The sequence below is a fragment of the Amblyomma mixtum genome, chromosome 8, assembly GCF_055824585.1.
Source record: "Amblyomma mixtum isolate Tamu chromosome 8, ASM5582458v1, whole genome shotgun sequence".
Classification (NCBI taxonomy): Eukaryota; Metazoa; Arthropoda; class Arachnida; order Ixodida; family Ixodidae; genus Amblyomma; species Amblyomma mixtum.
Genome location: NC_143019.1, coordinates 23,285,968 through 23,312,982, shown reverse-complemented (window position 1 = coordinate 23,312,982; position 27,015 = coordinate 23,285,968). Strand labels below are relative to the sequence as shown.

The window sequence follows — 27,015 nt, the reverse complement described above, 5'->3', positions numbered from 1 at the left end:
CTCAGTGGTTATAGCGTTCGGCTGCTGACCCGAAAGACGCGGATTCGACCGCGACCGCAATGTCGAATTACGATGGAGGCGAAATTCTAGAGGCCCGCGTACTGTGCGATGTCAATGCACGTTAATGTACCGCAGGTGGTTTAAATTTCCAGAGCCTTTCACTACGGCGTCCCTCGTAGCCTGAGTCGCTATGGGACGTTAAACACCTGTAAACCAAACCAAACCAGGATGAGAGTTACGACTTGCGACCGCCGGACGATTGCGCGGGTATCACTTTATCCTCGGTTAACGTTCTGGCTTCGAAAGGTCGAACATTGACGTTGTTACTCAAAGGCCGCATCAGAAGCGCAGCAATGTTCGACTCCGCTCTCTTGCTAAGCAAGACTGAAAACTTCTCTGGATACCAGCACCCGCAGATGTAGCCAACCGGAATAAGCTTAAATATACAAAGTCCTGTTATGATAAATTTCACCACTGCCCAGTGCATTAGCGCACTTCTGTAGACCTTCCCATCGGGCGAGGACAGTCCTCTGAGGACTGTTGCAACAGGGCAGAAAACTGAGCTAGTTGGCATACGTTCATTATGAAAAATCAAGGCGCTAACAAACGACACAGAGGGGACACAATGATCGGCCGAGTCAGCGAGGAGGTTATTAGCTTGGTAAATGGCCAAGAAAAAAACGACAAGAAAGAAGAACACAGCAAACCCGTGGTAGTACCGTATGTGCATCGACTTTCACATGGGATTAAGAGAGTTGCTGGCAGGTATGGCATTCGTTTCATGTTTTCGGCTCCTAAAAAACTATCAACGTTATGCCATGCGATTGAAGCTAAGGCGAAGCAGGGCGGAAAGAAAAAAAAAATGGAGGATGGGCTGTTAGACATATATCACCGTACTTCGCGTGCAAAGTGGGCACAGTGTACAAAAACTCCCTGTCGTGCGGAAAAGTGTACTTAGGCCAGTGTGGTTGATGTTTGATTGGGGCGGTTGATAGAACATGCTCGAGACATAGAAAAAGGTGACACTTCAAACAGTATGCTTCTTCATTGCCGTAACTACAGCAAGCGCAAGAAGAAATGTTCTCCCCTCTTTTCCAAAGCGTGTGTTCTTTTTCGTCACCGAGGTCGTGTAACGCGAAAGATAGTTGAAGCCTATAATATCGCAGAAACGGGGCATACATGTGTTAGTGACTCTTCAGTTGGCTTGTCTAGTAGAGAGATAAATTTTTTGAAAGAGCGATTGAAAACCGCGTGTTAATCTTTCCCTGCACATCGGTCGGCATGTAGCGTGCGATTACTCTGGGTTTGTTTTGGTTTTCGTTGTATATATAGAAGCTTCTGAATAAAAATTCTATTTGCGAGTAAGCGCCCTGTCCCCTCTGTGTCGTTGTTTGCTAGCGCCTTGATTTTGCATAATGGACTGTTGCAAACCAGTTCCATTGCCGCTACCCCTGTGCTAGCGCACTGTGTCTGTCTGTCTGTCCGTCCGTCCGTCCGTCCGTCCGTCCGTCCGTCCGTCCGTCCGTCCGTCCGTCCGTCCGTCCGTCCGTCCGTCCGTCCGTCCGTCCGTCCGTCCGTCTGTCCGTCTGTCTGTCTGTCTGTCTGTCTGTCTGTCTGTCTGTCTGTCCGTCTGTCCGTCTGTCCGTCTGTCCGTCTGTCCGTCTGTCTGTCTGTCTGTCTGTCTGTCTGTCTGTCTGTCTGTCTGTCCGTCCGTCCGTCCGTCCGTCTGTCTGTCTGTCTGTCTGTCTGTCTGTCTGTCTGTCTGTCTGGTGCAGTGTCATTTTTTCTTGTGCAGAAGCGAGAAAGACAACACCATTGTGGCCATCATATTCTGCCTGATCTGCATTGGCCTCTTGGGAGTGATCGGCTTCTTTGTGATCGGCGCCCTTGGATGTGAGCATAACCCCTGCGCTTTTCACTCGCACACTCTGTTTGTAGCCCTGTGCAGTGCTTTCTCGCGCATTGTAGTCTGGCGAGCACGCTGCCTGAGAATTTTTCAGATGCAGCGCTTAGCAGCGCAGACACAAGCCAGGAGCGCATAGATGGAGCATAACTGGAGGTTTCTTCGTATGTTCCATTTGTCACTGTCTTAATTAATGCACAATTCTATGGAGGCCCTTGTACTGTGCGATGTCAGTGCACGTTAAAGAACCCCAGGTGGTCGAAATTTCCGGAGCCCTTCACTACGGCGTCTCTCATAGCCTCAGTCGCTTTGGGACGTTAAACCCCATAAACCAAACCAAACCTAATTCCATATGGCAGCGGCGCCAGAGCTCGGTGGCACGTCGTGCATATATATATATATATATATATATACTATACATAATGCCACGCGCCTAACGCGCCGCGCGGCCTCCGCGCTGAATCGAAGACGACGACGAAGCGGCGGTGGGCTCTCGCAGCGCGCTTGTTCTTTTCGGTGTCGTGGAAGCTGGCTCTATATTTAAAAGAAGGCTTCCGGACTTGGGTTCTTCACGACGCCTACGTTCACGGCTCCTCTGGTCGTGAAAATATATATATATTGCCAGAATTGTGCATTAATTAGGACAGTGACAAATGGAACATACGACGAAACCTCCAGTTATGCTCTATCTATATATATATCACGCCCTGTAAAGCAGGAGATCTGACAGCTGTCACCGTAGCTCAGAGGTAGAGCACCGGACGCGTAATTCGGAGATCGTGGGTTCGGTTCCCACCGGCGGTATGTGGTTATTTTTTCTTCTGCTTTTATAATGAATTATCTTTAACCGTTAACATATTCAGTAATATTCTCCATTGATCAACTGCCCGAAATAAATAAATAAAAATAAAAAGTCCCCTGTGTTCCTTGGCTTGTGTGGCTGTTGGCTTCTCTTAAATGTAAAACGAGCCCCTCATTCCCCTTCCCTTGTCTCCCACACACACACACACACACACACACACACACACACACACACACACACACACACACACACACACACACACACACACACACACACACACACACACACACACACACACACACACACACACACACACACACACACACACACACACACACACACACACACACACACACACACACACACACACACACACACACACACACACACACACACACACACACACACACACACACACACACACACACACACACACACACACACACACACACACACACACACACACACACACACACACACACACACACACACACACACACACACACACACACACACACACACACACACACACACACACACACACACACACACACACACACACACACACACACACACACACACACACACACACACACACACACACACACACACACACACACACACACACACACACACACACACACACACACACACACACACACACACACACACACACACACACACACACACACACACACACACACACACACACACACACACACACACACACACACACACACACACACACACACACACACACACACACACACACACACACACACACACACACACACACACACACACACACACACACACACACACACACACACACACACACACACACACACACACACACACACACACACACACACACACACACACACACACACACACACACACACACACACACACACACACACACACACACACACACACACACACACACACACACACACACACACACACACACACACACACACACACACACACACACACACACACACACACACACACACACACACACACACACACACACACACACACACACACACACACACACACACACACACACACACACACACACACACACACACACACACACACACACACACACACACACACACACACACACACACACACACACACACACACACACACACACACACACACACACACACACACACACACACACACACACACACACACACACACACACACACACACACACACACACACACACACACACACACACACACACACACACACACACACACACACACACACACACACACACACACACACACACACACACACACACACACACACACACACACACACACACACACACACACACACACACACACACACACACACACACACACACACACACACACATTTAGGTAAAAATTTATTACGAGTCGACGTATCGGACAGAGCCTGTCACTTTTGTGTGTGTGTGTGTGTGTGTGTGTGTGCTTGCGTGCGTGCGTGCGTGTGTGTGCGTGTGTATGTGTGCGTGTGCGTGCGTGCGTATGATGGAAGACAATAGTCAGCTAAACCAAGGAGAATAGGGGGTCTTTTTTGTAGTTTATCGATGGGAGATTAACAGAAGCAGATGAAGAAAAAGCACATTCCGCCGCTGGGATCCGAACCCATGACCTCCGAATTTCGCGCCCGGTGCTGAACTAAGCTGAGCTAGGGCGATGGCTGTCCATTCTTCTGCTGCTTTCGGGAGTATTTATATGCAGTGCAAGCGAATCTTGAGAGTGTTCACCAGCGCCACCTTCGTCCATAGCGGCGGTCGTAGTAAGTCCTGTCTTACCGCGAGTACGCGTAGGAACGTTGTCGAACGGTGAGGGCTTAAGCTGTGCGAGAATCCTACGGAATCAAGACTACCAGATTCGAGCCCCTCGATATACTATTCGGCAGACTCTACAGGAAAAGCATTCTCAGGGTATTCTTTTGACAGAATACCAAGAACTTCTTTGCGTTGCTGTCACCTGAATGTGAAATTATCGATGAGAGAAAAAGCGTCCTCCCATAAGAATAGAATACTGAACTATAAACTGTAAAATACTATTTCGTTGTGCGCATCGCTTAAAGCAACTTGGAATGATTGAGAAGACTTGTGAGTGCGTGTATTTGACGTGTGAGTGCTCTTAGAGTTAATGCTTACTTTCTTGTTGTCATGCGGTAGTGAAGCTAATATTTCGTGCTGCTGACATAAGATGGTGCCGCCATGGACTCAGTATGAAGAACAGTTGAGACGAAAAACTGTGGGTGGCGAAAGTTTTCAGGTATACTTATACCGCTGCAGTATCGATGTTACTGCAGGATCACCCCAGCTGGGCGAAATTTCCGGAGCCCTCCACTACGGTGTCTCTCATAGCCTTAGTCGCTTTGGAACGATAAACCCCAATAAACCAACCAACCAGAACTACTCGTGGTCATTGCTAATAAATGAAAATGTGAAAAGGACGAAAAATGTAGTAAGGCAACCGTGAAGACAAAGAATACTAACCTCAGAAGTAGAGCGTATAGTAAGAAAGTATTTTAACCGTCAAAAAGAAAGTAGCATAGCGCGTGCCGCTACTACGTACTGCTTACCGCGTACCGCCACTTCGCAAGCGCTGATTGGTGCCGACGTTCCAGACGTGCGCAGCGCTGGCCAACGCGTGGCGCCATCTGGCGCCATCAAAGCGATCCTCTAGCGCGTTCCCCTCGCTGCTACAGTCACAGGATTGCTTCGGAGCTCCCCCGCCGTGTGCCGCCACAGTCTTGTTGTCAACACGAGTTACCTTTGCTGGGCCATGTTTACTCAGCTGATGCGATTAAACGGACGTGTCCTTAATTCTGGCTAAGTCAACCGATCGCGCGTGACCACGGCACCTGCATTTTGTCGTGTTACACAACCCCGCAGGACCAAGCGGAGAGCGTACACTGACACTTAACTAGAATCTTCACTTCATCGGGAAAGAAGCAGCTTGCGTCTGCAGCTCTCAGGATCTACTCGAAAAACAGAGAGCACAGAATGGCGGGTGTGTGCCTCATACCCAACAAATCGGAATTATTAAGGTTTATTAAAACGAAATACAAATCAATCATAAGTGCATAAGAAATGTTGGTACAGTAAAAGGTCCCGAAGTAAAACTCTCTGGGGGACCTCCCATCAGAAATGCATGGATATAAGTACGCTACTTTGGCAGAGGAGCTGGAAAAAAGATTTAAATCAAATCGAAACCTATTAGTATAATTTCCGGCAATGGGGGGGGGGGGGGAGGGGAGTGGTCGAGTGTAAAGACTGGTGCGTTTGGAGTGGAATAACCCACCACGGATGACACTGGTACGTGTATATATACATATAGGCGGCATTGAGCGCTTTTAGAAACACGAAAACGCGTCCGTCTAAAGCCCAGCCCATTAAGAGACGTCCGCTCAGCGAGCACATCCAAAAATAAGCCTGCCCAGTAGCTCTCATCTGTTGTTGACTGGTCGAGCGAACTTGTTGCATAGACGAAACAGCAGAGCTGAGTCGCATTTGCTTCCACTGCTTTGTTCGCAGCGGACGATGTACTCGACGATGAGCCGCTCGACTTTGGCGGGGACGGTGGAGGCGGTGGAGGTGGCGGTGGAGGCGGAGGTGGCGGCGGCAGACCTCCAGCAAGAAGACAAACACCGTCACCACCTGAGATTCCGCTTCCCTCGCCGATAGTTATCGAAGCTCCCGACCGAACGCATAGGACGGGAGCACCACCGCCCCAACCGCCCGGAGCACCACCCATTACCTTCCCACCGGGACCGCCGGTGACCGGGGGACCGTTTCCGCAGCCACCTCCATATCCACCACCGGGTCCAATGACGCCACCACCATATCCACCACCGGGTCCGATGACGCCACCACCTTATCCACCACCGGGTCCGATGACGCCACCACCTTATCCACCACCGGGTCCGATGACGCCTCCACCGCCACCACCTCCGCCGCCTCCACCACCGCCGCCTCCACCACCGCCGCCGCCACCACCGCCGCCACCGCCGCCGCCTCCACCGCCGCCTCCACCACCAACGACGCGGAGGACATCTACTACAACAAGGACAACCACAAGGACGACCACCAGGACTACGACAACGAGGACAACCACAAGGACGACGACCAGGACTACGACAAGGACAACCACAAGGACGACTACAAGGACGACAACCACGACCATACCGCGTAAGGAACTGTCGCTGACATCAGAAAAACCGACACCACGCAAATTTAAGGATAGTGCAAGCCACATTCAGGTTCTTACCTGAGAGGCAAACCTAACTGGAACTATTAGCCAGAGAATAATACAGGCATGTAAGATTACAGGTTTACGGAGGAGGAGGAGGATGTGCGCACTGCTATAATGAAAAGTGAGAGTTAGGGTTAAAACTAAAAAAGAATGGCTGGGGTTCAACGTGGCTTGAACCTAGTTACACGAGCGAAAGCTCTGTTAAGTATGGTCTCCACTGTCTCAAATAAAATTTCAGGGGTCAAGGTCAGGTACCCAATGATCATATTATATGATCACGGGGTCATGCTACCGTAGCTTGGCCCATACTACCGCGCAGGTTAAGTTCGGCTTGACCTTGTGAGGCATTGAAGGTCATTGTCGATGTGGTGCACACTGTCTCAAATGTCAGCGGTCAAGGTCAGGTACCCAATGGTCATAGCCATATGATTACATGGTCGTACTACCATAGCTTGGGCCATACCACCGCGCAGTTAAAGGTAAACTAAAGAGGAATCTGAACTTGTCATTTTACCGCGGGAACTCTATCTACACGTTCCGACCTTTCTTGGAAACTTCGAATTATTTCCTGTGCGGCCGATTTCCCCAATTTAAAACGGTCTGAAGGATCCGGCTCCCGCCTTTTTTTTTTTTTTGAACTCACCTCTGAAGGTCTGACGAATCAACTAACTTTGGAGTGCCTTTCAAGCAGTCGTGTGGCTTCCGTGAATAAATAGATCCAGTCAGAGACTACATAGCTGCAAATTAGGCCAACGGAAATAAAAATACGCGTGGACTCATTGCCTTCGCCAATCGCTGTGTATTACTCCGCCGATGCAGAGCGGCAAGCCGCCACAGGACGTTCCGAAAGGTTGGTTTACTCCTCCCACCGTCAGCGGCGAGTTGAAAAAAAAAATGGCGAGAGTCGGGACGCTTAATCCGATTTAAATTGGGTAAACTGACCGCCCAGGATAATAATTTGGAGTTTCTAAGAATGCTCGGAACGTGTTGATCGAGTTCCCGCGGTAAAAAGACGAGTTCAGATTCCACTTTAGAGCACCTTTAAATTCAGTTTGACCTTGTGAGTCATTTAAGGTCACACCGTCTCATGCACGTCCACTCATCCACTTCGTTAGCGGCAATTGGCGTCCAGCAGCTTTGGAATGTCTGTGCTGAGGGGGAGGGGGGGGCCAACTATTACTATGTTACGCACCAAACACAGGGCTAAAAGCGTGCTTTAGTGGCTAAAATATGTTTGAAGCTCCAAATGCTTTAGTGTTTATTTTAAGTTATTGCATCGAACTAGCAAATTAGTCACTATTGCTGCTTTTCTCACAGGGAAAATAAGGTGCACAGGTATACCTTTTTTGTAAAACTGAGAAGTGCTCTATTGATACAGCTTAGAACTTTTTGCAGGAAATTGAAACATAGATTGCTGTGACGAGGTCTTCACGCAACATTCACATGTGCGTTTATATTGTGTTGTCTGCAAAAAGTTGCGTTAGAAGCGGCTGTGTCAGAGACAAAGTATTGCCTGTTTAAGTCACACTTGCCGCAGTTTCTTTCAGTGCAGTCATCGGTGCACTGGTCTCACTCAATTTCAGTTCAGTTTATTCGACAGTCCTTTCTTTCCGCTCTTAAGAGTTTGCTATACTCATATACAACTCAAGAAAGAAGCTGCTTTTCCCCGTCAAAGGTCCCTTCAAGCCAATGTCGTCAGCCGATTCTCGTGACCCTGCTAGCCTAACAATGCAGGGAGTGGCAGATGAAAGGGGACAGCCCCCTTCCTCCATGGTCGGGGATAGTCCTTTCTCTGCACTGTCGCACAGCTCCTTGTACTGTCAGGCTTATGACAATCGGCCGACGCCATTGGTTGGAAGGGGTCCCTTTGACGGGATAAACTCGCTTCGTTCTTGAGTTCTATCCGACTATAGTGTAATTTGCTTTGCTTTCATGACTTTATTTGGGCAGTTTAACTGCGTTTTGCTGGTAGGAGTTTGGCTATAGTATGATACAACTTAAAAAAAAAAAACAGCGTTTGCTAACACCGCGGCGTCCTGTATTACTCCGCTGGCCGATCGTGACAGTAAACGAAGCAAGCTTTCTAATGTCTGGCTGTCTTAAGCAAGCCAGGTATCAAAAATCTAGAGCTTATCACTTTTTTTCTTTTGATAAACTTCTTATTTAAGTATACAAGAAAAGTTTCAACAATGGACTACTTTTTCGTCGTGGTGGAATTCTGTACGGTGTTCATGAATGTGGGCGGAGCTTCACTGCAGACTTAAGCTGTATCCGACTAGAGTGTAATTCGCGTTGATTTCGTGAACTTCATTTGCGCAATTTCGCTCCGGCCCGCGTGACGTCATCTCGGAGGGATATAACGATGCCGCGCTTTTTTTCCCCCACACAGCCCTCAAAGAGCTCTACTGCACAGTGGGCGCTGCGGCCACCTTGGAACAATATTATCCGCCTGAAGGGGCGTGTAACTACCTGTTCTACACGCACGTCTTCATCCTCAAGCAGGAGATATGGGCGACCGATATCCAGGATAGCTTCACCGTCTTCAAGAAGGTGTTGACAAGTAGATACAATAAGACCGAAGGAGGCGTCTCATTCGACGTAAGGTGAGCGGTAATCAGGCCGAAATTACCGAAGACACTTTGGAAATTCTAAAGTGTGCTTGGCGAAAGCCTTGTGGTCAACCCACTGCCGCTTCCCCGAACCGCTGGGCGCGGAATCACTGGGCCGCTTCGGAGCCATGCGTCTCACTCACTCGACTGCAACGAGACGTCTGGCGAAGGAGCGGCGGTGCAGCTGCCACCACTAACGCGCGCGCGCTCGTTCTACCGCTACTGTGTGACGTCACGGCTGCTATGCACAGCTGCGCCCCCCACCGGCGCGCCGGTTGCTAAGGAGGGGAGGAGGTTGCGCCGCTGCGCGGAGGAGAGGCCACAGTTGGCACGATTCCAGCGCACGGACGGACACCGCGAGCATGAGCCATTAAAGGCCTTCGCCTTAATATTGGAAATGTGTGGCTTCACTCTTGTACGGTCGACCTTTACCAATAGAAATTTAATATAGGGCCGGCTATCCGTGCTGCTCAGTGTTGGTATTGCTAGCATGCAGAAAAGTTGTAGTACGACCGTATATCGAAGAAGGTCCGTATGATATAAACACAGAGAAGTATGTTAGAAAAACTGCGCTGCACTCTGAAGAAGAATGGCCTTTTTTTTCTGAATGGGGTACGTTCAGCTGTAGCGTGCACAATAGAGCGATGCTCGCACAGTGATTGCAATGCAGCAAATCGAAATGCAACTTGCCATTTGAATATAAAATTCGTACTGAATTATTTTCAGCAATTAGACACTTTTAGTTGGGCGCTTGCGCAGTTAGGTTTTGTGCGCAGGCACTGTAGCGAATGCGCCTGCGCAGGGCGCTACTTTTATCTCGCCGCGTCTTGCAGGCGTACGCATGTGATAAAACACAGCGTGCGCACCTTACGGACGCGTTATACGTTGACAACATGGCGGCGTGCTAGTCGCCTGCTTCGGACCAATGAATTCCGTCGCTGGGGACGCCGGAACAGAAGGGGAGGACAAGAGGAGTGGCCAACCCCCTTCCCCCCCCAAAAAAAAATGTTCACAGGAGGCAGCGGTCCCTCGTTCCCCAACTGTTTGCTCTCAAACCATTTCCGATGCTAATTGGCTTCATATAGTCAGTCTTAAAGGTTTTCGTTTCAGTAACCTGAAACAGTCATGTTCCAACAGAAGTCACTGACTGACTGACACCTGTTCTTGAGGATGATTAGCAGAATTAAACACAGTCCGCAAACTTTCTCAAGCAATTCCTGAAGCTGATTGGCTTCATATACTCAGTCTTAAAGGTTTTCGTTTCAATAACCTAAAACAATCATGTTCCGATAGAAGTCATTGACTGACCGACCCCTGTTCATGAGCGTGATTAGCAGAATTAAAACACAGCCCGCTAACTCTTTTAATGCGGTCAATCACTTGTAGCGTATGCATGTTTATACTGCCAATGTCATTACATGTTTTATATGCATTAAACAAATACCTTTCAACAGTACAAAATAAGGAAAATATATAGAAGATTGAAAATAAATAAAAATAGAAACTAACTTGGAAGACACCGCCTCTCTCCACTCAAAAAAAAAGTTCAGGTGTCAGGTGTCGCAGCTTCTGTTGCAACTTCTGCGTGTGTTTGCGTCAGTTTGTTTGAAATTTTCTTTACATTAACCACCATATTCGGACTCCTGGGGCAAACATTTACTTACATCACATTTATTTTTTTTTTCAAATTTTCACTTCGATTCGCTATCTAGGTTGCTGTCTAGAAATTAGGTCGCTCATAACCCGGAGAGAGAGTTGTAATGACGTCTTAAAGTCACTTGACTTCTATCGACTAATCAAAATCTAATTGCCCCCTAGCAGGGTGGGTATATTGCTCACAATCCGGTTCCAGGTTTCCACCTTCCACGGTGGGCAGATTGTGACTAGTAATAAGGTCACGTGGTCTTTCTCGGCCAGTGATTGAATTTTGCCGCGGACATCAGCACCGTTTTGGTAAGGCGATAGTTCTAATGCTATCGCAATAAAATGGCGTCTCCCGATCGAACAACGGGTGTCCCCTACCCGCCAAAGGAACGCTACACCGAAGCACCTATGCGGAGCGAGGAGCTGGCGGATTCCCGCTAGGAGTGACCCTACCTCTACGCCTCCTCGGAAGCGCCATATTAAATTTTTATTCGCCACTTTTTGTAGCGAAAGCTACATTGGCCACGAACTTGCGATTTCGCTGTGGCGGTGTTCCGAGGAGGCGGACGCCGCGCGCTCGCCACGCCATCTGGCATGACGTCACACAGCGCCTGCCGCGGAGCCACCGCCGCTGTTCGGTATGACGTCACATCGCTTGCCTCGTTGTTGCGCTCGTCTTAGCTTTCGCTATGTATATCCTGGAATAGCCGAGTTAAGCCACTGCCAATTTTTTGTTTCAGATACACGACGAAAGACGCCCTTACTAACAAAATCGAGTTTGACCTAGCTTCGGCGGCCATGCTCGAAAACATAAAACACTACGGCATCCTGAACGTCGTGGCTCGCGTTCAAAAAATGCAAGCCCTAATGGACAAGGCTAAGGTCCTGCTCAGCGTAAGCACGATCACGCGCTCTAAGAGCGTTTTGAATTATCTTGATGAGCGCATTCTCATTCCCTGGTCACACGGACGTCCACGGCTTGAATGATAAACTTGAGAAGTCATTAGTTGGGCTTCCAGTTCCCTTATAAAAATGGTCTATAGACAGTCTATAGACTTCTTATTGACTCTATTGACTTCCTATAGATATTGCTTTTTGTCTATTAGTAGTCTATAGACTGTCTATTGACAAAAATCTAAAAGTGTATGGCCATAAATCTATAGATTGTCTATAGACCGTCTATGGCATTTGTATTGCCTATAGACTTTTGTCTATAGACAGTCTATAGACTTTATAGACAGAAGTCTATAGACACTCTATAGACTGTCTAAAACTTTTTTTGTAAGGGTTATGCTCAGCTACACTCTGAACACGAAAGGAGTTAGTTTAGTTTAGTTTAGTTTAGTTTATGGGGTTTAACGTCCCAAAGCGACTAAGGCTATGTAGACGCCGTAGTGGAGGGCTCTGGAAATTTCGACCACCAGGGGAGTAAAACGGGAGTAAGGCGTCCTCTAACTCCCTCCCTTTAGGGACAGGGTATGTTACCCAAAATGCGCAATACTTAAGATAAAGAGGAGTGATTTTTTAAAAGTAAATTCTCTCTTCAAAACATGCAGTGGGAATTTGCCTCCGCAGCCAAGAGTAAGCATTCCGTATATTTAGTGATCGAAATCTACTCCGGAGCTTGGGCAGCATACCCTGCCCCTAAAAGTGAGGGCGCTATAGGACGGCCTACTCTCCTTTTTACTCCAATATAGGTTTATTCCTGTATAGAGAGTATAGTTCATCTCGCACGTCGTTCGCAGCACGTGCGAAAGGTGCTGCTCTCTCTCGTCAAGTCAGGGCCAAGGTAACAAATAGTGCCTCAAATAAATGGGCATTGCTGTAACTATTTTTTTTTACAGTTGGGGCAGTAATTGCAAAGCTATTTCAGGACGATGTTTTCAAAGTGCGCAGAGCTCAAAAAGGTGCCAATTGATTCTGCATGTTGCTTTATTGCGTGCTGCTACATGACACTATTGACGATGAGACAAAGACGCAGACAAGTACATACGAGATTCGAATAGTATCTTTTAGTAGCGCGCACTAAACCAAGTACAGCGAGCGTTTCATCCACTCGTTAAATCACAGAGAAAGTCCGCATGAACCAAACACTGCGGAGGCCTGCTGTGAGGTGATGCACCGCCATTCATAAACATGGCGTCCGCCGACTCTGCCCAGTCACCTATGGACAGCAGCTGGAGACTGTTGTTATTTTGTTCCGGGTGATGGAGCCACCAGTCGCGAGTTGAGGGGCGCAGAGGAACACGTTTTGCGGTGCGGGCCGTTCTGATTGGTTCAAACTGCCGCAGGCTTCACAGCACTGCGAACAACTTGTGAGATGGAGCATACGAGTACTTCTGTATTTATAAAACACAGTAACTACAATCTTCTAGTTATTCTGAGAAGTGAAATTTATTAGTGAAATTTGTTTTAACAATAAAATTTATTTGAGATTTATTTGAAATGAAATTTATTCTGAAATTTATTTTAAACAATGGCACTGTTTTGATTATTCCGCTGAAACGTCATGACAAACAGAGCTCTTAAAATCAGCTAGTATGAGCCCTGGCTCGTATTTTTTGTCATTTTGTCAGATTATCAACAATCTGAAAGGGTGCCATACTCATGGTTCAATCATATTCATTGATATGATTATCGCACTACATGTGATATAATGAATGTACGAATTATAGAATAGGATTACTCATTGCTAGTATTTCCAATTAAAAATAAAAGGTATTGCTTATGTGTCAAACAGTTCGAGACTTGCTATTTTTGTGCGAATCTATCTATCGTTCTGATCGTTTTCGTATTCTTCGCTAGTCTGAGAGAGACTGGGAGTGATTTTACGTACCATGCACGTTCTCGTTAAGTTCATCACCTCAGGGCCACTTTGAGTGCAGTTTGTTCTAATTATGCCAGGTTTTGTTTTCTTTTCACAAGACAGGAGTTTTAAATGGGCCGTGCCGTTTACAAATTTCGCATTGTCCCGGACACATGCGCTCCCTTCCGGACGGAAGGAGCCGAACAGTTTTCCGGCGCTTTGCCTATTCGATAAAAACTCGAAATATGCGCCTGCAGAAGACAAAAAGTGCAGTCTAATCCGGATATATCGAACTCGAAGTGGATCGCTTAATATTTCCATATATCGACAATTCGATATATAAAAACATTGGGCCTTCTTAACCTCATTCTTAAAAGTACTGCGATAGCATTTGGAAGTTGGCTCACCTCAAATATTCAAAAGGGCCCCTGATTATAGAGGTAGGCCCACCCCAGAAAACGGATTAATGTGGATAGGTGGATGAATTAAGGTGCCCTGATAGGGATTAATGTAGATTAATGAATGGAATAAAGTGGAATATTGGGTCGGGAGTATAATCCCTGCTATAATCGAATGGAAGGTACTGGAACATTGTAGTCCTCAGATCTTCAAATATGGCGGTGCTGATGACGTCACGACCTTCTCGACGAATCAGAGAATTTTGTTACGGAGAAAACAGGTGGTTTTTGCAAGACAACCTAAATGCTCTCGCATTAAAATTGCAATATATAACCTTATTTGTAACGTATAAGCGAGCAAACATTGAAATCACGCTAGTTACGCGTACCTTACAGCGACGCCCCGTCCGCCGGTGAGTTAGGGCGTACCGCTCGCTAAGCGTTGCTAGGCCTAACCTGTTTCGCACTGATGCCGCAGTGGAAGGTGCTTTGGAAATAGCAGCAGCCTCTTATAAGATGCCTAATCCTGTTACCAGTAAACTGTAAATGCAGTATACTCGCGCACAGTAGTCGTTCGGCATCGAAGCGAGCAAAGTACGCCTGGCTAGGGCCGCCGGTAGGTTTTGGTTACGCAGGCTGACTTCACCGCAGGACAGCGATTTTGAGTGAATAAGGAGTACGAGAGACAATAAGCCACTCTCTCGCACATCCACCTTCATCTAATCAAGCGTTTTCACGTTGAAAACGCGTGATTAGGTGAAGTTGGGTGTGCGAGAGAGTGGCTTACGGTCTCTCATACTCATTTTACACTCCAAATCGCAGTTCTGCGGTGAATCACGCGTTTGCAGATCTAGCAGGCGCCAAAGCCCGCGCAGCCGACCCGCCTCCGCGCGCAAGTGATCAGTGTTAGGAGAAGGGGCACTTTCAGGGTACCGGCGCGCCTTTCGCTGTATCGAATGACAGGCTGAATTCGAGTTCGATATATGGGTGACTTTCCTATAGAGAGTTTTCGCCGACGTCGCAGCGGCCGTCATTTTGATGTCTCCGACGCACTGCGAAAGGCCGCGCGCATGTTTACTGAGATTATCGCCTCCTGTTCCTGCCGGCTCTGCTGAAGCCGCACTTTAGGCAACAAAATGGCGCCATGACGTCACGTGAATACCGCCTATACTTTACAATTTTTTTTTCCTGCGTGTTCGCTATGCCCCATAATTCGAAATATCCGGGTTATATCCGGGCCCGATGGTAGCACATTCTTAATAGATGCGGCAGATGGCGCCACAGTCGCAGTTTGGCGCTTCATGCTCACATCCCGCGCGAACCAGCTGTGGCAGGGCGAATTTATTTCTTTCTCTTTTCCTCTGAAGCACCTCAAGTCGTTTACTGGTGGGTACGCAAAAAGAAAGATTGTCATAGCCCTCGGCTTGCTCGACTACAGTGAAAGCAACGCATGGAACCAGTACAAGAACTGGGTAAAGATGGCCGTCGAGTGAGTCCGGATTCTCTTTTTGTGTTGACTCTCAAGCGTTTTGCGAGTAATTACGCAATATTAACAGACGTGTTTTATTAATATTAGACACCTTTAGCATACCGCGTACCGTGTAACTGTTACCGGAGTACTGTGAGCCGGCCCACCGCTGGTGAGCATGCCCTGATTGGTCCCCATGCTGCAGACGTCAGTTCAGCTGCTAGGTACCTGGCGCCATCTATCGCCATCAAGGCGATTTAGCGCATGCGCATTGGCAGTGCGCTCGGGCTCACGGTACTGTGCTACCGGTAAAGGTAATGCGGTGCACCATATGCTAAAGGTGCCTAATAAACCGAGAAAGCGGTTTATTAAAAATGCAAGGGAGTTGCAAGGAGTTGTTACATGCGCAGTACAGCAGCATGTAACAACTGTCCAACAGCTTGCCTCAACTGAAGTTTCGCCTCACCTTTTGCAACCGACTAAACAATTCAGTATATTGGGAAGCGATTCTAACTGGGTTTGTTGGCATTGTACTCTCTATGCACGAATTAGCTGATATGGGAGTAAAACGAGAGTAAACTGTCCTCTAGCGCACTCCTTTTTAGGAGCAAGGCATAATGGAGGTGGAATGACGTCACGACCATGCAGACCAATGAGGAATTGTATAGTCACGTCATCATTGATGGGCAGTGTGATCATTGTGGGATATTTGAATTACCCGCGCGAGGTCATGTGATTGTGACTTCACCACCCTCTTGACCAATCACAACCCCGACGCCAAGTTTTCCTCTAACCGGGATTCCTAACTCCGTCGGGTAAACAGAGCCAACGTTAGCGTAACCAATCTTCAATGCTTCAACAATGCAAATGCTTCTACAAGCCCTTTGAAACGGGCGGTCGGCGGGAATAACGCCGATTATGCCAAAATGCAAGAAAGAAAACCTGATTGTGCTAGCTGGGGCTCAATTTGCCAGTGTACCAGCAGCATCGAAACCGTTGAAAGACCGGCACGTTGGCTACTTTTTGGCTACTTTTCTGATTTTTAAGGCGGAAGCCTTTAATGTCTCATCGTTGTAAGCAGCAGTTGTCGACAGAAAATGTCACGCTTTTCAATTGGTGGAAACGGTCGTGACGTCACAGTGCGCGAATTTCAAACGGGGCCAATTGCACTTTGGCTAGTAACCATACAACCAATTGAAGGGATCGTATAGTGATGCTCCAAATAAGTGGGACTGAGCTTAGTTAATTGCTTAATTACCCAATTAGCCTAATTAGCTTTACTAGTCAGGCCATATAAATAAATAAAAGCGATTAAGAAATTGGTCGAGCTCAGGAATCGAACCCCGGTCTTCGGCGTGAGAGACGAGCACGCTATCCACTCCGCCATGCCAGCTCGATGGTTTGGAATGAACAAAGGCGCGTCTAGTGAATACGGTGTCTTCACTCACTCTCATCCTCCTCCATTCCCTTCCGGCGAGGTTTAGGTGTCCACCGACAAATGAGAGAGATACATTTCCTTTCCTCAAAAACCAATTTACCGACGAGCGAGGCGTAGAACCAATACCTCCTAGTCTTTCTAGGAGGTATTGGTAGAACCGAATGGGCGATAGCGTTCTATGGACTCCTTGGCAGCGTTGCAAGACGCTGTCGCGTTCCACTCTTAGGGGCGAAGCTTAACATCTTAGCCACACATCAGTGACCACACTTTAGGTCAAAAAAGTGCCCCCCTGAATTTTGACGGGTGTCCACCGAGATATGTGAGACAGTTACTGCGTAATTTCCTTTCCTCAAATACAATTTTCATTTTCTTCATTACGGCTCCTCTATCTTTCACTCCCACCTCCCTTCCTCTACGGTGCGGTTCAGGTGTCCACCGAGATGACAGAGAATTACTGCGTCATTTCCTTTCCTCAAAAAGCGTTGCGTTCAAAGGGCAAGGCATCGCGCCGAACGGGTGGTGGCGTTCCGTGGACTCCCTGGCAGCGCTACAATGCGCTGTCGCGTTCCACTCCTAAAGGCGAAGCTTAAGCGTCATTAATTAGCAGTTAATTAGTATTCAGGCATTGATCAGCAATTAACAATTAATTAGTGATTTGCCATCACTTAGTAATTAGTACTGAAATATATGTGACGCCACCAGTGCCACAGAAACAGCGAAGGTGGTGCGGAAAACGCTTCCGCCTCTACCCACTTTAGACAGTCAAAGTGCTCCCTGAATTTTTTTTTACTCTTTTTCGAGCTCAGGACCTGGCAACCCTGGGCCCTGGCAATCACTGACCAGCGCCAACTGTTGGCCCCAGTAGGTTGCTTGCACGTGACGTCATCGATACCATGATGGAACCCCAGGCTTAGCTTCTGCAGTACCTGGTAGAAGCGATGACAGGGATTTGATTTTATGGACTCAAGGTATAAGTACCCTCGAAAGCAGACTGACAGCCGTCGCCGTAACTCAGTTGGTAGAGCACCGGGAGCTTAATTCGGAGGTCGTGGGTTCGGATCCAAGCGGTGGCACGTGGTTGTTTTCTCTTCTGCCTTTAATAATCTTTCATTGATGAAAGCAGGGAATTAAAAATTAAAAACAAAGACATTCCCTATGCTCCTTTCTTTCTGTGGCTGTTGGCTTCTTTCACGCGCACACACACACACACACACACACACACGTATATATGCATCACTCGCGGTGCCGGAGTCTCGCCTTCTTTGGCACATCCAAATGAATGCAGTCATCACCCCGTCCCGCCTCTTTCTCTATCGCTATCGGTCGCACTCTTCCTGTCCTTACTGCCCCTGTATCTATGCGGACCTGGCCCATTGCCTCTTCTTTTGCCCGGCTGCTCAGCAGTCGGGTTCCTACCCCCCACCCTCTCTGTCCATCACCACCTGGCTCGACTGGCTTGGCGCTGAAGGGGAAGAACAGCGACTCCTGGTCGCCCAGGCGGTCGACATGCTCGGCCTATAAATTTTGGTCGATTAAAAGTCTTTTACTACTTTTACTAATATATATATATATGAGCTTTGAAAAAGATCGTTGTGCCTAACAAGCGTTTTCGTCTGCCAACTTTGTTGTCTCCTTGGTGCAGCGGGTACGGCGTGGACACCGTCTTCGCCATCAGCACGTACTTGGGCACGGATGACATTAGCAAGTGCAAGGTGGTGCCTGCCGACGCGCTCAACATCAGCGACGCCAAGTACCCGTCCATTGTAAGGACCGCTGCTTTGATTACTCTCGATCCACGCACGCACGCAGAACTACCCGAATGATGGGGCGAGCGCACCAGCAGCTCGCATCTTGAGTAGGGACGTTGGAAGGCATATGCTATGCACTCTAAGTACAAGTACACCTACATAGGAGTAAAAGGGAGTAAGCTCCCTTTTTAGTCCTTTCTGTTTAGAGCATAGAGTTTCTTACTATTACCTAGAGGGAAAGCTGGCAAGCCGTCTATGGGAGTTTGCATGGAGACCCCACGTGACCACCTCAGCCACCATGGGCGCTCAAAGCATCATGGGGCGGTGAGCTACTTGTTGCGGAACTGTAACTTTTGGCCGAAAAATAATTAAAAAATAAAGCTGTTTGATAGCTACAAACGTCCTAACATTCAATATCTTGTCTAATGATTGCAACAACCGAGAAGAAAAGCATTTAAGTGCAAAGTTTGCCTAAAATAAGAGATGACTAGCTTTCCTATTGGCCAAGTGATGAACACTAAAAAAACTAATATTTCGTAGTTAACAGGCGCACTTTTAAAAGTAAATATTTTTTTCAAAAAAAATGTTGTTGTTTAGATACTTTAAGAGGTTTTTTAATGGCATTTCGGAAGAGTAAAACCTTTTATTGGCGTCGTGTGTCGTCGCGTTTTCACTACTATGGCTTTTGCACACTGAGTTCGCGCGAAAGTCGTCTGCGCACACACAAACTACGTTTTCGGAATGAAACGCCTTAGTACTGCCACTCTGTGTTCCCGAAATACTACGACTGTGCCGCAACAAGTAGCTCACCGCCCCATGATGCTTTGCGCGTCCATGGCGGCTGAAGTGCAGCGCCGCCAGCTTTCCCTCTAGGTAGTAGTAAGAAACTCTATGGCTATAGCATGGCAATGCAGGGAGGAGACTATCCTCTTTCATCTGCCACTCCCTGAATTATCGCTCTAGCAGGCTCATGAGAATCGGCCGACGCCATTAGCAGGAAGGGGGGTCCTTCGACGGAAAAAAGCCACTTCGTTCTAGAGTTGTATCTCCTGGAGCTCTACAGTTGCCAAGTCGGCGTGGTCAAAGCAGGCAGACAAAAGGAGGCAAGCAAGCGTTCGCGTCTTTAAAATGACTTCGAGTGGAACTTTTCGCTGGGCTGTGTGGTCGGCATTCTCAGGAGTTATGAGCGACTGCAGATCGCTATCGTATTTAAGCTGGGATACGCTGATGTGATCGCTATAATTGCTAGATATATAACAAGCGCAGCTTTTATTTGGATTTATCCAAGCATTTTAAATAAAGTATTTTTGATGAGCTGACCATATCAATGAGACGAGTTCCAACTTCGGACTATTAAATGTCGAATATATGAGTTTACGAACGCAGCTTGGCGAGTAGCGCAGATTTGAGCGCATGAAAAGCCTGATGACCTGGGAGCTTTGTTGCAGACAGTGGATATATGGCCTGACCATGAAACGGTTAGGTGTTGACCCAGTGGCTAGATATTTATACGACAGAGCTTGAAGTACGACGGTGTTAATATGGCCTAGAAAAAAAAGCCAGGTGTTGCATGGGAAGAGTCGAGGAAGGGCATTGCGCGGGAACACCAACCTGGGTTTCAGAAGCCCTACTACTCATGTCCAGCAAAGACAAACAGCTTCGAAGGCTATCACATTGTCAACAAATGATGTAATTAGGTGTTTCCGTGTTTTTTTTTTTTTTAGTGTAGGAAAAGGTTTAATTTGCATGCTTACGGCTAAAAGACTTATGCGTCGCCTTCATAGATTACGAGAAAGTTTGACTCAGTCGAAACCTCAGCAGTCGTGCAGGCTTTATGGAATCAGGGTGTAAAGAGGTAAAAAATATGTAAAATATATTGGAAGATATTTTGTAACGATTGCAAAGCTACCGTAGTCCTCCACAAAATTCCAATAAGGAAGAGTGTCAAGCAGAGAGACAAGATCTCTCCAATGCTATTCACCGCATGTTCACAGGAGCTGAATTGGGAACCGTTGGGGGTAAGAGTGACTAAGAGAGAGTAAATCTCCCTAGTGACTTTGGAGATGAACTGCAAAACATGATCAATGACTTAGGCAGGCAGAGCAGAATGGTGGGTGTAAAAATTAATGTGCAGAAAACTAAATTAATTTTCAGCAGTCTCAGAAGGGAACAGCAGTTTACAATGGGCAGCGTGCTGCTGAAAGTGATAAAAGGAATACGTCTACTTAGTGCAGGTAGGGCCCAAATAGGAGAATACGAATGGGGTGAAGCGCATATGGCAGGTTCCCTCAGATCATGAATGACAGTTTACTAATATCACCCAAGAGAAAAGTGTACATCAGCTGTATCTTACTGGTACTCACCTACGGGGCAGAAGCTTGGAAGCTTACAAAAAGGGTTCAACTTTAGGGCGACACATGCAGCGAGCCACAGAAAGGAAAATGATAGTTGTAACTTCAGAGACATGAAGAGGGCAGAGTGAGTGAGGGCACAAACGCGGGTTATTGACCTCCTAGTCGAAATAAAGTGGAATAAATGGGCTTGGGCAGGGCATGTGATGCGAAAGCAAGCTAACCGCCGGTCCTTAAGGGTAACGGAGTGGATTCCAAGAGAAGACAAGCGTAGCATGCAGGGGCTTGCAGAGAGTTAGGTGGTCGGATGGGATTAAGAAACAGGGCAGTATTAATTGGAGGGATACGGGAGAGGCCTTTGCCCTGCAGTGGACGTAGTCAGGCTGATGATGATGATGTAGCTAAAAGGTGTATGTCAGCAGGATCAGTGTCCAATGGGAGTGCATCAAAGGAAACTAAAACAAAATGAAACTCTACAGATGCGTCGCCTCATGGCAAGCAAATTTGCATTATAAGATGGCATTGTGGCAGTTACGAAGGAAGTGCTCGTTTTCGGGTTATGTATTCACACCGGAGACCCTATGCCTTCGGGCTAAAGAACTCTTCTGCTGCGCAACCAATAACTGCCGCGTTCACGCGTTGTCCGAACTAGTGCACTGCACGGGCTCGGGCCGGCCCAAAAGCCCGGGCCCGGCCCGGCCCGCGGGCAGGGCCGGGCCGGGACTTGATTTGTTTTGTCTGGCCTGGGCCGGGCCCGGGCCTGAAGTGGCGGGCCCGGGTCGGGCTCGGGCTTAAAGCTGGGAACCCTAGCCGAGCTTGGGTCCGCACAGAAACGGCTGGTGTCCAACTATTCATTCACTATTGCAGAGTGAAGAACACAACTGCGGCATTGGAGCAGTGACACGGATGACCTATGCGCTGAGAAAAAAACTAAGCTTGATTCATTCACTTATTTATGTCCTTATTTCCACGCCGCGGTGGCTTAGTGGTCAAGGCGCTTAATTACTGAGCCGGGGATTCAGGGTTTGCTCCTAGCTTCGGCGGCCGCGTTTCTGTTTAGGCGGCAAGCATGACAGCCATGTACTTTTTAGTATCATTGCTCGTTGAACAAACCTAGGTGGTCGAAATGATCCGGAGCCCTCTGCTTCGGTGTCTCTCACAGCCTGACTCACCTTTGGCCCTTAAGGCCCAAAAACATAGCTTTTATTTTATAGCTATATTTCTCTCATGTGAGAAAATTCACAAACTAAAGCGCGTTTGGTTTTCTTTTTGATCAGCTGACCGGAACGTCTCGTAAATGAAATAGCCACAAAAGCTCGCGAGAGTTTGTAAATCTCATCTCATAACCACATCTATCCCTCCTCGCTGCTTCACCCTTGTTGTCATGACAAATGTTCTGCCCTGTAAGTTATCACGTGGTTCTCGCGTTATCTTGTGCTCCACCAGTAAGAGTAAAATTCAACCGGTCTTAATGGGCCATTGATCGTCGTCATCCCAAAACATACCTATACATATTAGAAATGCATTCGGGAAGCGCATATAAGTTTAGGACGCTTATAGCCTTCAAAGACACACCATGAAATACTCAAGCCTTTTAGCTTTTCGTTTCTGCTGAAAGGCGACCAGTCCGGCTATGAGTTAAACCTGAGAGATCGCGTTCACTAAGAAAATGTCATCCCACTGCCTGCTAGGCAGCTGTAATGTTTGTACTTCGCGGGCGGCAAAATATAACTGATTAAAATCATGGGGGAATGAAAATTAGTCTATGACGCTCGTATGGAGCCCTTTTTATTTGGCTATCGGAACTTCCCAGTTTATCTTTGCGCACCTACATGAGATCACTGTCCAAAAGACGGGCCTGGCGAGCACTACTCTTATCACTTCCTGCTGGATTAAAAAGAACCAACTTTCTGCAAGCCAAGCTGAGGTTTCAGAACCTTTGTCGGCCAGTTCCTTAACGGTCTAGTAGCAGTCTACTTGCTCAGAGTGAGCAGTATACCTCAAGCGTTACTGTGAAATGGGCCGGGCCGGGCCCGGGCTGGGCCTCACTCCGGGATTCACGGGCCGGGCCGGGCTCGCTATAGCGATAATTTAGCGGGCCTGGGCCGGGCCCGGGCTTAAAGCCGCGGGCCTGGGCCGGGCTCGGGCTTCAAGTCTCGGGCCCGGGCCGGGCTTGGGCCTCAGATTGAGGCCCGTGCAGTGCACTAGTCCGAACACATCCTCGAAGCCGAAACGTGCGTCATGTTGAGAATGTTGACTGATGCCCAAGTGGGCGTCAGGGTTCTTTTCAGGTTAATTTTAAATTGAAGATGAAGCACAAGCATTGGCATTGTTATGGGGCGTAAAAATCATTTCCTTCTCAAAGGAAGCTACACAAGATATAGGTATTGGGCACTAAATGTGGGCGAACTCTCCTGCTTCTGCCGCCATACCATTACAGTTACCAGTAGTCAAGAGGAAAGTATATGACATTATTAACTTACGAGTCCTCTCCTTTAGGGAAGGAATTTGAAGCCTAGACAAGAAAGTTTGAAATTCAGTGGAAGGCAGTGCAGCGAGCTGTGGGCAGGAAGATGACATCGTTGGCGAAGAAACGCGAGCGTAGTTATATCTGAAATTAATGCACATGGCGAGAGCATGGGCTGTGGTGAAAAGAAAACCAGTGCTACTTCCCTCGCACTCTAAATAGAAACGAGTGAAAAGAGAATAGGCGTATTGTGTTTAGAGCAGGGGGGGGGGGGGGGGGGGGGGGCTACGCAGTGCTTTCCAAGCGGCGAGCGTACCGGGGAAAGTTTGGCATTGGCTGATAGCGGCTGGTGTAACGCGGGTTTAATTTCAAGTCAGCTTGAAAGGCCTTTGTTTTGCAGCGTACATAACTACTATGTTGATGATGATGATGCGTGCCCTTTCTATGCCTTTTCCATGTGGCAGAAGCACATAGTGTTTAGGGAAGCCTCGAAATATATTTTTCCCGGAAATGGTCCGCAACGCTAGGTTCAAAGAGTCACGGGCAATGGTTGTACACCTCGATTTTAATAGCGTCCATCTGGAGTCTAACTTCCTTTTCCTTGACCTCGCAGACGCGGCACTCGGAGCTGATAAAAGCATCGTTCCAATACCAGAAGCCGGACGCCGTGGTCGGCCTCACGCTCTTCATGGGGGCAAAGCTCTACTCCAACACCTTGGGTAAAACATTTATAAGGGACAGATACAAATTCCTGATGGCCGGATGTTCAGCCGAGGGTGTCACTAACATCGACGCGGTAAGCACCCTTGTTCCAGTCGAGTCATTTTGTTGTCCGCAGAACGCGGTGAGGGTCAGCACGTCTAATGGGCGTATCCGGAATGCAACATTGAAGCGTAAACGCTCTGGACAACGAAATGGCGCCCGTGACGTCACGTGAATAGCCCCCCCCCCCCCCCCCCCCTTACATAGTTTCCACCGACGTCATAGCGGCCGCCATCTCTCGGTCCCGAAAGCGCAGTGAATGCTTTCGAAGCGAAAAGCTTCACTGCTCCGTCAGAGCCAAGCTTCGCGTGAGCCGAACTGATGAGTTAAGCCTGGAACGCCTGTAAGCGAAAAAGAGAGCAACGCGACAAGCGGCGCGACGAAGGCGAACATGGTTCGCTCTGTCGCGTACAGGGGGAAGACGCATGCACGCGACGGCGCGAAACCGACGGCAACGCGAAACGGCGACAGCGCTCAGTGTTGCTGGCATAGCACACCGCAAATGTATTCGCACATGCAACAACAGTAAAAAAATTGCAAGAATTTAAACCGGCCGCCGTTAAACCCGCCACAAGATAAAAGCCTGTACCGTATTTCTGTGAAATAGTATAATTCTAGTTCTGCATGCAATGCTTTCCTTGTCAGGCAAATCTGCTACGCGGCAGCGCGCACATGCATGAAACATAAATGAGCGCATTCACTTCGTAAATGTCCAGTCTGCCTACTGAAGCAGTTAGCAGTCAATGAAACTAACTCAATGAAATTGTTTACAAAACTGGTGCACCGACGGCTTCTGCAACTCGGCGCCAAGCCGCATCAGAATGGCCGCGATGTTTATAGTACCTGTGCTGCAGGTCCCAAAAGACTTGCTCGCACTCGACGGTGTCAATAAGGCGCTCATTGAAGTTTTGGTTGGCCGTCGTTTTGTAGGAAGCGCGAATACGCGGCGATCGCATTGCAACGCTTCAAAAAAAAAAAAAGCACGCGAAATGACCGGCAGTGACGTACGCTGAGCGTTCATGCTATTGGCTGATCGCGCATGCACTTCCGGGCGAACGGGCGAAATTTTCTATTTCGGCAGATCCGAGCGACGAGCCAAGCGACACATACATTTCCGTTCGCGCGAAGCTTCGCGCGACGCGTGCCGCCGTCGCGTTCGCGTGAGTTTTCGCGTGCATGCAACTCAGCCTTTATGCGCATGCGCGAAACCGAGTGATGTCACGCGCCGCGCAGGTGGTCGCTCATCGCCGCTGCCGTCGCCTGACCTTTCGGCGCAGCCGCGCGCTACTGCGCATGTGCGTCGCCTCCTCGCTGTCGCTACAACTGCGCGCTTCGCCTCCTCGCCCCCCGTTGACCTTTCGTTGCAGCCTCGTGTTGCCCCGTCGCAGCCGGCAACCCTCCTCTCCGCATTCCTTCGGGCAGTTTTAACCGCGCCGATTTCCGTCTCCTCCTCCGCCTCCGTACAGGCAGTGTGTGGACGGCCAAACGCCTCCACCGTTATCGTGGGGCTCCCAGTGCATTGTTCGCGAACTGCGACAGTCATGACGTCAAACCAAGCATAAATGAAGCTTTTCGCTTGTATATAGCTGAGCCACTGCCTAATTTTTTTGAAGCGAAAAGCTTAACTAGGCTAGTCAATACCGGGTCTGGCGTATGCTCCGTGATCTGAATTAGCCACAGCTGCGCGTGCGCAGAACCGAGTGACGTCACAGAAGAGGCGCAAGTGGTCGGAGGGGCCGCCGCCGCCGCAACTGCCGCCTGACCTTTCGGCGCAGCCGCACGCTACTGCGCATGTGCGCCGCCGCCTCACCACCGCTACTACTGCGCGCGCACCTCCTCTCCACCGTTTGACCTTTCGTTGCAGCCGCGTGTTTACCACAGTTGCTACGCATGCGGAAGGAGGGCTATATAACGCGCTTACCTACACCGTTATCGTGGTGCTCCCAGTGCATTGTGCGCGAACCACGACAGCCAAGACGTCAAACCAAGCATAACTGAAGCTTTTCGCTTGTATATCCAGGCTTAACCAGAGCTAAGCCACTGCCAGTTTTTTCGCTCTACTCTCACACGAACGAAGAAATCTCTGCCGACACGTTTTGCGGACACGGAATCGTCGACATAGCCAAGTAATGCGTTCGCGTTAAAAGTGCTTTTTTATAAATTTACTCGGCACATGCATGCTGGTTTAGCAATTTTCAGGTGAGCTGTTTAGCCTATTCCACAAAGTAAAGCAACCGCCGGTCAGCCTGAGGCAACCATTGCACTATGCAGCATCGTGGTGAAGCACCAGTTAACTCGAAAAGTCGGCTCGGCCAATCCTGGCATCTTTAAGATAAGCA

General features: G+C 48.4%; 1 protein-coding gene across 2 annotated transcripts in view; it reads left to right on the top strand.

The window, feature by feature from the left end:
• Positions 1-229: 229 nt before the first annotated feature.
• LOC149331692 (uncharacterized) overlaps positions 230-27,015 on the top strand; it is a 31,839-nt gene continuing 5,053 nt past the window's right edge. The window contains exons 1-8 of one of the 2 annotated variants that reach the window (XM_089556822.1): positions 231-765; positions 1,796-1,893; positions 6,268-6,921; positions 9,375-9,588; positions 11,979-12,132; positions 15,810-15,931; positions 18,991-19,111; positions 24,528-24,710. In XM_089556822.1, the coding sequence (XP_089412948.1) occupies positions 584-765; positions 1,796-1,893; positions 6,268-6,921; positions 9,375-9,588; positions 11,979-12,132; positions 15,810-15,931; positions 18,991-19,111; positions 24,528-24,710 (1,728 nt within the window). In that variant the 5' untranslated portion in view covers positions 231-583. Of the gene's footprint in view, positions 766-1,795; positions 1,894-6,267; positions 6,922-9,374; positions 9,589-11,978; positions 12,133-15,809; positions 15,932-18,990; positions 19,112-24,527; positions 24,711-27,015 lie in introns of both variants that reach the window. The other variant, XM_089556823.1, reaches the window with a different exon arrangement.